This window comes from Colletes latitarsis, chromosome 11 (genome assembly GCF_051014445.1).
Source record: "Colletes latitarsis isolate SP2378_abdomen chromosome 11, iyColLati1, whole genome shotgun sequence".
NCBI lineage: Eukaryota > Metazoa > Arthropoda > Insecta > Hymenoptera > Colletidae > Colletes > Colletes latitarsis.
The window spans coordinates 29,344,900-29,358,482 of NC_135144.1; the positions used below are offsets into that span (position 1 = coordinate 29,344,900).

General features: G+C 40.9%; 1 protein-coding gene across 2 annotated transcripts; it reads right to left on the reverse strand.

Annotated features, from left to right (window-relative positions):
- Positions 1 to 1,569: 1,569 nt before the first annotated feature.
- On the reverse strand, positions 1,570 to 12,811 carry Zdhhc8 (zinc finger DHHC-type containing 8). Of its 2 annotated transcripts, none has more exons than XM_076777170.1 (9): positions 12,446 to 12,811; positions 12,190 to 12,311; positions 11,948 to 12,105; positions 11,710 to 11,882; positions 11,439 to 11,633; positions 11,217 to 11,361; positions 9,939 to 10,153; positions 9,680 to 9,853; positions 1,570 to 6,689 (listed from the first exon to the last, which is right to left on the reverse strand). In XM_076777170.1, the coding sequence occupies exons 1-9, from the start codon at positions 12,535 to 12,537 to the stop codon at positions 5,987 to 5,989; spliced, it is 1,977 nt and encodes a 658-aa protein (XP_076633285.1). In that variant the 5' UTR covers positions 12,538 to 12,811; the 3' UTR covers positions 1,570 to 5,986. The 2 variants fall into 2 exon arrangements, with proteins under 2 accessions (XP_076633285.1, XP_076633284.1); XM_076777169.1 differs by having other exon boundaries at positions 9,680 to 9,874.
- Positions 12,812 to 13,583: the final 772 nt, after the last annotated feature.

A 13,583-nucleotide genomic window follows, 5' to 3' on the forward strand; every position in this document is an offset into this window, starting at 1 on the left:
ATATTACGTAATATTACGTAATGACGTCATTTCCAGGAATTCGCAAAAATTCCTGGCGGCGGGAAATTTGAAATCTTTCCGGGGAACTTAGAAAATTTTAAAAGATTCGGAGTGTCTTATAACTAAGGGAATGATTTCAATAGGAAAAGAAGCGTAAAAATGATGAGAACACATAGAATTCTTTGAAATCATATCATTTATTGCCATAGATTTACATTATACAACACTTTAATACATATAAACATATTATATTATATTACATCGCGTCACAATTTGTCAGCAACGGTCAGCAGTGGTCAGCGATGGTCAGCTGACGTCGGGAGATGTTGGCAGAGGTCAGCTTAGGTCGAGAGATGCTGGTAGAGGTCAGCAGAGGGTGGTAGAGGTCAGCAGCGGTCAGCAGAGGCCAGCTTAGGCCAGGGGACGCTGGCAGAGGTTAACAGAGGAAGGCAGGAGTCGTAGTAATCATTGTACGTTGCCAGAAATTTAAGCGGTGGTCAGCAGAGGCAAGCAGAGATCACCAGGAGCGAATAGTAACAAGTAGTAAGCGTTATATGTTGTCGGAAGCATCAGAGGTGGTCAGCAGCGGTCAGCAGAGACGAGCAGAGGCATGCAGTGGCAAGCAGAGATCAGCAGGGGCGAATAGTAGCATGTAGTAATTGTTATACGATGTCAGAAGCATCAGGGGTGGTCAGCAGTGTTCAGCAGAAACCTGCAAAGGCAAGCAGAGACTTGTAGGGGCATGCAGTAGTAAGTATTAATCGTTATAGATTATCAGAAATACCTGCGGTGGTCAGTAGCGTTCGGCAGAGGCCAGGAAAGTTCAGCAGAGACAAGCACACGCTGACAGAGATCAGCAAAGACCAACAGAGGTTAGCAGAAGTCAGTAGTAATCGTTATAGGTTGTCAGAAATATAAGCGGTGGTCAGCAGAGGCCAGCAGAGGCCAGCAGAGGCTGGGAGAGGCTAACAGTATCCAGTCGTAATCGTTATACGTTGTCAGAAGTAAGAGGAGTGGTCAGTAGCGGTCAGCAGAGGCCAGTGGAGATCTGTTGACGGGAGGTCGGATATTAGTTGTTCAAGAGCGAGAAGGGAAGTGTGAGCCTTTCTCTCTCGACTCCCACGAGGCGGTCCGAAATTACTTCGGGCAGCTTCGGAATAATCGAGAAAGAGGGCATGTGCCAGTTTGCCTTTGTCGACTTTCCGAAACTCCACGAGCTCACATACGCGTGATCTGGTACGTGTGAGTAGGGCACCGGGTGCTGAATCTGGCATCTCTGTCTCTGACTGGCGATGGAGATCATCAAAGAGTGAAAAGTAACCAAAGTAACTAGATAAATATACGTAAAAAAGACTGTCACACTGTCTCCAAATTCCACGACAAAAGTTGTAGTTTCTATCGTCACATGAAAACGAGTCTGTAGGGTTGATGAGGCTGGTTATAATCTGTTTTATGAACGTTCTGAACGTTACCGCGCTTTTCAAGACCGTGGCGTCGAACGAGACTCACAAGTTCATCCAAAGAATCGATTAACGTAACAATATCTCTAGATTCAAATAACCAGTGGAGTTGTATTTCATGGGTTTTATTTCTGTAGATTGCTGCAGCGATACGTAAGTACCGAAATGTATATGTATGTACATTTAAGTGATAATAACGAGCAATATTTATGTACAAGTACACCGAATTATAAACACTAAACATTCGTCACACCTTACACATAATTCCTCTATAAACCAATTCATTTTAATGTTGTACCAGTCCTTTGTTTTATTTTCTCTAAGTACTCTTTTTTATGTAAAACTACACGATCGGAGTGGAATATGGAAAATTGTATGTTTCCCTGTTTTGGCACAGCTCGTTACAAAGGCGAGAACAAAGGAATACGTGTAAAAAAAAAAAAAAAACCCAGAGCGTTGGAAGAAATATTTCTAACGATAGCAGCGTATCTCTTTTGTATACCAAATACCTGTCGAGGATTCTCGCCGAGAAAAATGCTTCCTTTCGGTTTAGCTTGGGAAATATTCGATGTTCGATAAGCCTTCTCTAGCTGAACGATATGTGTACTATTTAACAATAATAATTCGATTATCGATTTGTCGCAAGGTAAAGTGGGCACGCAATTATTTTACGGTTACCTTACGCAATTAGTCATTAAGCCTGCATAAATTGGTAATATTGGTCTCGCATACAAATACATAATACAGAAACCGACATGCAATTTTTTAAAAGCGGGGTATATTACAAACTTAACAATAGCGGTAGATATATCAATAAATTTATGCAATGTATATGTTACAAAATCGTATTCCCCCTTTTCTTTCGTTACCTTTTTTTCTTTTTTTCTTTTTTTAACAAAGTCCATTGTTCTCGTATATGTTTTATTTACTTCTCTTCTATTACCAAGTGGAACATCCGTCGCTGTAAACATTTGAAACACTGGTCTGCTTTATTTTCGTCTCGTCGTCTAATACTCTAAGAATTCTCATGGTATACATTCGTCGCATACGCACTTTCGCTTCATCGTCGCATTCACGCAATCGTCACTTTCGTTTATTCCTTTAACTATACGTTTCTCGTTTCACTTGTAGAAAATCAATCGATCGTTATTAGTGGTCACATCGATAAAATCATCATCCATAACAAACAATTGAAATCATTATAAAGTCTTATATTTATTATTTACGTATAAATATTGTTAAATATATGTATATTAAAAATTTTCTACACATTTCACGATTATTTTACACAGAATTCGTTATTCTATCTTGATAATGACTTAAATCGATTAAGTAACTTTTTTTTTCTTTTTTTCTTGTTAACTAGACACGAACTCTTCTCGCATCAACGAAGATAGGAGACTATACCAAAGCGAGACTCGATTCTGATCCTGTTGGTTCGTTCATTCCCTCACAAAAAAAAAAAAAAGAAAAAAAAGACAAAAAAGAAAAATGGCGGAAACACGAAAACAGAACACTATCGCGATCAGAATCGAGTCTCGAGATTCACGCAAGAATAAACCCCTATGTTCTTTGTTACACGTCAGAATTATGCATTCGATAAAGAAGAGCGGAACGAAAGGAACGGTATTAATGAACCGATGCTGCGCTTCTAGAAATTAAGTCACGACGTCACGGTATAAAAATCTAAACTGACCTTACTGTGTACTAAAAAATAGAATTGTTTTCCGCCAAGCGAGACAAGCTCGATCATCGTCATCGTCGTCAGCAACAACAAGAATGCCGCTCAGCGATTGTATCTCTACGCGTTCGGATTTACTTTCGTTGACAGTTTCGTGACTCGATTACTTCGATCGTCAATCGGTCCGAACGTCTCTGTTACCCCCCCGACACCCTCCCAGCCACCCACAGAAATACATGGACAGGTTTCACGTATGCACTGGGCGAACAAAAACATCATTCTGACATCACGGACGCACCTCTGTTTAATAGCTACTATGTTAACACTTTAATGGCCGTTGTTCGTCACTGACATTGTAAGCCAAAGTGAGACACATGAAGATGCTAGGAATATTACTATAAATGTAACCTGAACAAACGTAATAAGTTGAATGAAATGATGACTGATACGGTAAATCACGCACACGTGACAGTGGCCAACGTCTGCTAGTTAGCGAAGTCACGTATACGTCAAAGTGTTAACAGGGTCAGATTCGAATGATTTTGTAGTCGAAATACATCTATAATACTGAATATTATCTGTTCAATTCTTAGAACAAGCGACGACAACTTGATATATTGTATTCTGTGGAAATCAAATATCGACATTCGTTTGCATTTTGTATTCATTCATGTCTGCTATTAACACTAGGTTTACGGACACTCGTTGCGCATATTTTTATTATAATTCGCTACGTTGACAGTTGCATTAAAATGCAGTTTTTCTTTTAATTAGAGGATACATTCAATTCAATATAAATTGCTAACAAATAATATTTATGAGTCCTATAACGTTAAGTTTCGAATCTGAATGCGTCAAATTGACGCGTACCGTAAACCTAGTGTTAAATGCTAACTCGTGCACGTCGTATCATCAAATACCAAATACGCTATTTTGAGTTTATCAAATTAATAAGAAATACTTATATTCAGTTTTATCGACGAACTGAAAAGGCATCGTTGTTTCGGTCGTGTGTATATGATACCAGTGTGGTATATGTCCAAATAGTTTATGAATTTTTCAGAATTTTTGTAGAATATTTAGAAACGTATGATTTTATTAGATTTTCTTTACAGGTTTATAATAAATTAGCATTTCTTATAAACAAATTTATGAATTTTTATAGAGTTACATTAATTTTTATTCTCAAAAATATTCGATGCTTCCTAGATTCTTTTTATATTCCAACTAAACAATGAATAGATAATTGTATTAGTAAATTTATATATTGTAAAGTATTTATAAGGGTACAAAAATAAAGTGATTTGTTTACATAAAATTTAAAAAGACAAACATCGCATCAATATCATATACACAACTATACTCGTAGACTGTGTATGCATTGTTCGTTACTTAAATTAAAATGTACTTAATACTGAAACTGAATAAAATATTCTCTAGTTTAGTCAACAACTGAATATGAAAGACTGACATATTTGAGATATCTGTGTAGTTTGTATTCGACGATGCAGTTGAATAAAAATATTCTGTACAGCCACAGAATATAGTATGCAAATACTTTCATCCGAGTGGAAACAGAATACAAATTAGTAAGGTAATCGTCATTCGAATACTTTCTAAAATACATTTTGTTCAGTCCCGTGTAACGGTCGACCACGAACAGTCTTTCGCGCACCTACCTTGCGCACACGCGATGTTTGAACGAGGACTGCTTCTCGATTGGGGGCGCTGGTGCATCCGTGACGTCACAAGTCCTTTTGTTCCCGAGTGTACATCGAATCTAAAACGTTTCTCTTTTCGAAAAACGACTAAACGAACAAAATATTCCTAATAACGTGACACGACAGTCTTCCTCCGACAACAGACTCCGACGCTGAACTGAAAACTGCACGTTCCTGTTTCCACACATTCAACGCGAATCGAGTTCTAAGTACACTCTCCGTGTCAGATAACTCGTAATGGAAAATAACTGGACACCGAAATCTCAGTTTCTCGCGAACAATCGCCTATCGTTTACAATTCCACATTGAATACATTCGAACATATCATTGTCTATAACGAGGACAAACTCTCTTACGCGTCAATGTCCCCTTGTTCCTTCGGGGGAACGATCGGCATCGTTCCACGTAATCTCGACAGAGTATATACAGGATGTACAAAAACTAATGATCCAAACTTTGAGTACGTACAGTACTCATAAAAGATAAGTGGATAAACATGGTGGATAAACATGGATCTAGAAGTCGATAGTTTCAGAGCTACAGGACTAATTTGTATCTCATCCCAGTAGATGTTTCTAAGTGTCTTCTGCTTATTTCGTTGAGGTTCGATCAAGAATCCGCGTGATACTAATCGAAGTAAACAAAACCAAAAGAGAAAACTGTCAGCAAACGCTGATCTAGAATTCAATAGTATCCGCGTTACGAGATCACGCAGGGTTAACGTTGTCGTGAAGTAAGAGTTTTCGTTCCGACTCGAATACCGTTAATTTTCTAGGCTCACGTTTACCAACGCGTTCCCCGTTTATTTCGTCAGGTGCCGCGCGTGCCGAAAGTTTGGACCATCGGTTTCAGCAAGCCCAACATGTGCACGTGTACCGTGGGATCAGCACTTGGACCGGAAGAACTTGACGATACCACGGTCGGGTTAATATCGTTTCGACATGGGGAACATCTAGCTGCATCGGGGACGCTCGGTTGCGAAGCGTCGTTGCGTGAATTCAGACGGATATCTCGTAAGCGGCGTACGCTGTTCTGTCCTCTTTGGAACGGGTGACGCGTAGTGTCGGCAATTCTTGTACAATCTCCGTCCAGCCGCAGGATGGCGCGGAGACCGTAAAGCTGGGCTATACGGATATCTCATAGTTCATGTCGTAGACACTGGCCCGATCCGGGGTGGGCGTGGTGGGTCGCTGGGATCTGTTGTCGTTTGGCGCCGACACCATTTCCATGGAGTCCGTCATCTCGAGCGCCCTGACGAAAGACATGGGTCTGCGTCGCGTGTCGCCCGACGTGGGCGTGGTAGGCGTCACCATGGCAGCTTTTCGCTTCACCTGAGGCGACTGGTGAGGCGGGAAGACCGGTACACCGCCTCTCATCGCGGGATGGTACGCTGACCTGGGCGCGTTCGCGTACAGCTGTTGCGTAGGACTCGTGGGATTGGAACGGTAATAGTCGTACGGGGGCGGTGGTCTCTGAGAGGGCGACTGGTGCGTCGCGGTCGTGTTCGTGTTCGTTTGCCCCGGCGGTATCGGATAGCTGCCCGGCGAGTTGTCCTTCCACATGTAGACACCACGCTGTGGCGAGCCAGCCAGCTCGCGGATGTTGTCGACGGTGTTGTTGGTCCTCGAGTACGAGTGGTCGACGCCCTGACGGACCAGCTCGCTCTCCGAGAGGAAACGCCGTTGGGGGCTGTAACCGGCGACGACGGCGCCGCTAGCAGCGCCGACATCGGCATTGTTCCCCTGCTGTACATCGTAATAGGTCGGCGCGTCGTTCACTCCTATAAAATCCGGCCGACGGACCTGCGTCGGCGTTCCTGGGTTCGATCTGCAACAAGCGACCCGTACGATTAGCAACGGAGCTTCTAGCGCGGTCGCATCTTTTGATATCTCAATAACTGACAAATGCACAGTACAGTGAACCAAGATGAATATACAGGGTGCGATGAAACTTCGGAACGTTTTCGGAAAAGGGATTCTTTTTTACAATCAACTTTGTATAAATTGCACGTAAACGTCAAGATGATAACAAAGAAAATAAGGTCATTGTACGCTGTCGATTGCTTGAGCGGAGGAAACGTTATTCGAGATCGATGATACGCGTCTCGCATACCATTTCGAAAAATTCAGATTTAACCAGTTAAGTGTGTTTGACGACTGTATCCGTCATGGGTAAGATTTTATTACAATTTAATATTTAAATTGTAATTCTGGCGAAAACTAAATTATATTCGTAAATTTTAATATGTTTAAAACGTTTAGAAGTCAAGACGAAATGAAACAAACAAATGAAAATTATCATTTGAGTTGGATTCATAACTTCCTGAGAGCTAACTCGTAAGCAGTGCAGTAACACTGCATTTTGATGTATCAAAACCAAAAAAGAAAACAAAGTATATTAGATTCTCCATCTGCGGTGATTTTTAACTTCTGTAAATATTTGATTTTTTTTTTCTAACTTTTCCGTTCATTATGTATAAATATATGTTCGTGTTGAGTGGCTGCGTAAATATTACTAATAAAATTGTTCATTTTCTACAATAAAGTCGTTTGTTTGACCCAATATTTCAACAGCGCCACTTACTCTCTGTTTTACGATTATACCCGTCATCGCTTGATTATCGCGACACACACTGGTGGGCGCTTTGCAAAGAGATCGCCACAGGTAACTGGTTAAAGCTATTGTTCCACAATTTCTGATGTTTCGGATTCCTCGAGACATAAACTTCCTGTTATTTCAGACCTCGTGGATTTGCTCGATACAGATAACATTTTTATCCGTGAAGAAGAATCGATTGTGGTATCGAGAGTACCACGTTCGTGCAGTGCCTTTGACAATGTCAGCGTATCTATGTAAATATTGAATCGTGATAGGAGAACAATACAGAAATGTACGGTGAATCGTTCCATATTGTTCTCCCATCCTCAAAAATATACTCACGTACGTTAACAATTTAATGCTAACTGGGTGAAAAAATAATTACAAATCAAGTATAAAACTTCTCGACAACATTCAACAATCTCAACTCGACGTTTATTCTGCAAACGTGTAACGAAATAATAGAGATCTGAACTTCTCTGCAACTAGCCGACATCTAAAACCAAAAGAGATACATACAATGCGCATACCATTAAACAGACAATCGCATAACGAGTCAAACAACTATGAACATATATACAAAAACTAAACAAAAAAAAAAAAAGAAGGTTTGTTCAGATGATAATCAACATGAAAAACACATTCCAAACTTTTATCGCACCCTGTATATATATATATATATATATATACATATAATATATATATATACATGTATATGCGAGTGCTGAGCATTGTAGCCATACAAATACGGCTCTGGCGAGACATACAGGAGAGAGAGAGAGAACAGCGCATCATTCCTGTTATAAAATTAGCATCTATCCAAGAGTAACGTAAAATGGTATAGCAAAACCTAAGGAAATACATATGTGGACGTTTAATACTTGCGTGTTGGACGACTGATACATGTGTAAAATATATGTATATATGTGTATATATATACATATATATACATTCGAGTATATATGCTTCTCTTTTATATATATATGTATGTAATGTATGCAAGAAAGCGTAACTTTAAACTACGATATGTCCTCGTAGGATGAAGTTCGTGTTTACCTGCAGTAGGTTGCAACATGATGGTAGAAAGCAGCTCCTTGCAGTTACCACCCCCTGCAGTGGGACACAAACTTATCTATATACCACATATCTCGTAATATATACATGCAGAGAAACTAATTCTCTACGATATTAACGTGATCTACATCGCGCAACGATTTTTGTCTCTTTTCCTTTTTTTTTTTTTTGGGACTTTTTACATTTTCCGTCGTACCGTCGTTCCTCCGTCGTTCAGAAGGTGAGATATATATATATATATGTATATATATATACATATATGTATGTATATATATAGTGGTGAGAGTAACAGGAAGAAAAGAATAAGAGCAAGAGTGAGGTGTTCGTAGTGAGGAATACAGGGAGTCCGAAGTAAACAGGCTTCACATCATATCGAAAGGTAGCAAACAGGAACATCGAATAAAGGATATCACAAGTTCACTTTGTATTGGCAGCGTGCTCGATAAATGCAATGTAACTAGTTACTAGTGTGGCGCTTCCCTCTTGCTCTCTACGTAGAAACAAATATTCAGTGCACTGTGAAAAACGTCGCGAGGGTACAATTACAAAAAGAAAAATAAAGAAATGGTACATTCTAAAGAAATTTTATCCTCCAAAATGGCATCTCGAGCGTTGAGTTTTCTCTTTTTTTTTTTTTATCACGCAAGATCGTACATTTCACTATGCTTGCTGACCTTTTCTCGAGATATATAGAGGCGACGCACAAGCATCGACGCAGAGCGATACTTGGAACAGAACTAATTGTACAACTTTGTTCATTTGGTTTTAGTACCGTGAAAACTGCACGTAACTTAAAAACGAATGCGTATTAATGTATCATACGCATACTTTGATTTACCGTACTTGAATTGAATGAACTGTGCCTCATATTTTCGTAACTAGGACCAAACAATTTTTTTCTCTGTTATTTCCGATCCCGACATACATACATAAATGGTGAAATAAATTGTTGGGTTGTAATACCGACAAAATCACATCTCAATTAACCGATATCAAGCAAAAGAAGGGAACACCGATTTTACAAGTAGTTCCGTTTCGAGAATCGCTCTGCGTCGATACTCATGTTCGACACTGTACGTTACGTTTAATATATCCGTTACAATTTGTTCTAATCGTTTTAATAAGGTATGGAAGGCATAGTATACCTGCGCATAGGACTGGGAATGGCGAGCGGAGTCGGTACTCCGATAGCTTTAATCCGTTGTGTTGTTGGACTAGCACCCCCTTGGCTTTGACCTCTCTGGGAAACTGTGGCGGGCGAACCACTTACTTCCGGCGATAACGGGTCGGGCGTGTGGCTTCGAGAGCCGTTCATTCCCCTATAGGTAGTGACAACGTACCTTACGTGTATTAGAAAAGACATTAGCAAACGTAACACCATTTGCTGTTGGTTGTTTCTATTACCTTGGCCTTGGATGAGGACTGCCTCTGGTATACTGCATTGGATGGCGGTGTTGCGACGGCGGAGGATGCCTGGGAGACTCGTTGTTCTCAAAAGGTGGCAGGAAGAAATTGCTTTTGGAGCCGTGTCTTTGCAACGGAGGCGTGGGCTCGCAGTCCGCGGACTGGGATGCGGTGGGCTCCATGTCCGTGTCCGAACCATCTCGTCCAGGGGACAACTAAAACCAACAAAGACCGTGATATTATTTCCGTTGCAAAGATCGCTTAACATACGTTATCCAATTGTTATAACACGCTATTATACGTATCAGTGTTTCTCAAACGTAATCCTCCCGCGTACCCCCTAAAGTGAGATTAAATTATTTTTTTTAACGCGATTCGAAACTTAAAGAGACTACATTTACGTTTTAACCATTCCAATTCGATTAGAACGGTTTAATATCTTTTTAACAGTTTCAATGCCGCGGCGGGCACCATTAATCTTTCCGCTCGGGCCGCATCGATCACCGGTGACCGACACTTCGACGTACGCTTCCTACTAATAAACCCTAATTGCTTGTAAACTTCTGAGTAACGTTTAAACATTCACGACATCGGGAATACCGTGAATCAACGATTACGTTATCGAAATTCGAATGTTTCTAGTTTTTACGCAGTGAACAAACGTTAAGGATAGATCAAAAGGCTTCGAGGGCGCCTAGCATGAATGGAAAGGCACAATACAACTTTGCTATCTTTTTTTTCATTCCACTGTATAATATGGTATGTTTTCTTCCGAGGACCCACGAACACGTAGGAGTTTGTGGACTACGGTTTCAGAATTACTGATATATATAATGCATATTTCTTAAGGATACTGACGTTTAACCAGGATTGGTAAGGGGCGGGGAACTAAACAGATGGTGATTGCGTCTTTCCAGCATTGTGAACAGGGTGTTTACAGATAGGAGGAATCGTTGCTTGATATTGTACTCTAAATAAATGAACTTGGAATTAAGAAACGTAGGCGCGAGAATTGTAATAATCGTGCAAGAAATGTCATTTAAATGTACCAACGTGCACTACGCTTGCAATTTACGATAATACATCTACTGAAAAGCTTCGAAGCATAGGGATGGATATTACGGAAGCCAATGGTATCGCACCGCTACATACAGCTGGTAAATTGTACATCGAAGAAGCATCAAAATTTCATTCCAGAAAGGAAGTGCTATTTACAGTTGTATAAATCTTCTTGTACGTAGTGTCAGAAGTATCAAGCGAAGTTGCACTAGCTCTTACCTTATTGTAAGCATTTGAACTGGCATTTCTAACACCATTGCTGCTATCCATGTAGGTTTTTACCTGGTTCTCACTGCCTATAGTCGATATCTCAGATGTACAAGCTCCGCGACGTTTCCCTGAATACTTTTCAGGCTTAATTAAACTGAAACGACACAGATTGCCTCGATTAGCCGTCGATGCCGCGTACAGTTGAAAGTTTACGATTGACTGGCACATTACCTGGGGTACTGTGGTCCAAATTGCGTGTAACAGCAATTGTGCAAGCAACCACGGGAAAAAGGATTGTAGCCTCCGTTAAATTTACCCGTTACCTGTTCGTTTGTCGTACGTCCTCTGGAAACAAGTATCACATGAAAACCAGTCAGTCCAAATATTGGAATGAACAGAAGTATAACCACTCCCATGAGCACAAGTCTGTTTAGTGATGTAAGGATTGTATCGTTACATCGTTACGTAACAATCGTTTAATTGATTTGGAAGAAAAGGATACGCGATAATCGTGTCCACCTCGCCCAGCTGTTGCTTGTGCTCCAATACAAAATACAGGCAAAGTCCAAATATACTGATCATGTGAAAGCTGAGCGACAGTAGAAAGAAAAAGAAGAATCTGTAGTTCCTCCTACCGATACAGTTGTTCACCCAAGGGCAGTGATGATCGAATGTCTGAAAGCGGACGAACGAAAGCATTGAATTCCATGATCTAAGAATGTTTAAATTACACTACAAACCTCGATGCACTGGTTGCAAACGCTGCAATGCGAACAACGCGGGGGTCTGTAGAACTTGCACGTCATGCACCATTTCATGCGTACCGTAATGCCATTGATTTCTACGCTTTTATATAAGGGTGCATGAAAGTCGTCCTCTCGATCTTCGTCGGATGGTGCTGTGAAAGAAATATGTATGCTTTAACAGATGTTGTGCTCTGTGTATGTGCTGAACGACCTTGCCATTTTACAGACTGATATACCTGTTGGTATAACACCCGGATCCATGAATGTTGCTAACGTAAAGTTTGCCAATACGAAGAAGGTGATGACTCCTTGCAGCACAGGTACCCACGTTCCCCATCGGAACACATAATACTGGCATCTGAAGGGCAGAAAGCAAATTGACACGGTGAGATGATTGCATCGCCGAACTGGAGCAATGTTTGGTGAATGAAAACAGAGGAGCCGTTGCGGCCTCTCACGAGAGAAGAGGACAGACGTGCGTGGAAAACTTACGGGAAACAGAAGAACAGTGTCGTGGTGCTGAGGAGTACTGTCCACGCGAATGTGGCTGGTAGATATCTCGCCTTCACGTCGCATTTCGGCATTCTGCACGCTCCACTTCGTGGTCGACGATTAACGAATTATTAATGGGTAAGATTTCTGCTACCAGAAAACATGGCCGCGTCCATCGGCGCTGCGTATTTGCAAGTCGCGCGGTCCGTATTTAGCACGGACTTCCATTCTCGCCCCGCTCGTACATCCGTGGCATCTCGATAATCGGTACCGACTATTAACCGCGCGTCACTCCGACAAAAACATCCGTAACGTGATTAATATTTAAGCGCTTCTGCACGCACGATCCGCGAACACACTACCTTGCTGACATACATATATGCGTATGCATAACACCATGTGTGTATAATATAAGTATGTATATACAAGCATATATTGTGTGGACGACGGCGAGCCGTGCCCCCTCTAGTTCGCGCGTTCACCAATGCGATACTACGAGACCCTGCGGACGGACGGCTTTCACGCTCGTTCATCCGTCTATGCATTTCAAATCTTTACGTCCCGTCCGCAATGCGAGCTTTTCGACCGGATCGGTCGCTTTACCGAAAGCAGCGTTCGCATAAAATTCAATTTCACGCGGGTTTACGCTTTGCCTCCTTTGTTTATTTGTTCATTCTACTATTCAGGAGCTACTCTTACTTTCCGAGAAGACAAAACAAAAAGAAAAATAGACGTTGACTTTATTAAACAGATTGTGTGGGAATTGTTGTAAAACAAAATGAAGGAAAACAATAACTGTAAACGCGGTATTTTTATTCAATATTTAAAACCGATCATTTGACCGACAGTGTGCCTTAATGTATTCGATTTGAACTTTACCGTAATAGTTACTCGCAAAATTGAACAATTGAGCAGTATTGTACATAATCTATGGTTTAGTGTCTGCTACAGAACTGTATTATCGACCCATCATTTAACAATTGCATATACAGGGTGTTCGGCCACCCATGGGAAAAATTTTAATGGAGGATTCTAGAGGCTAAAATAAGACGAAAATCAAGAATACCAATTTGTTGATGGAGGCTTTGTTAAAAAGTTATTAACGTTTAAGTTCTGTCCGTACTGAATTTTTTTCTCG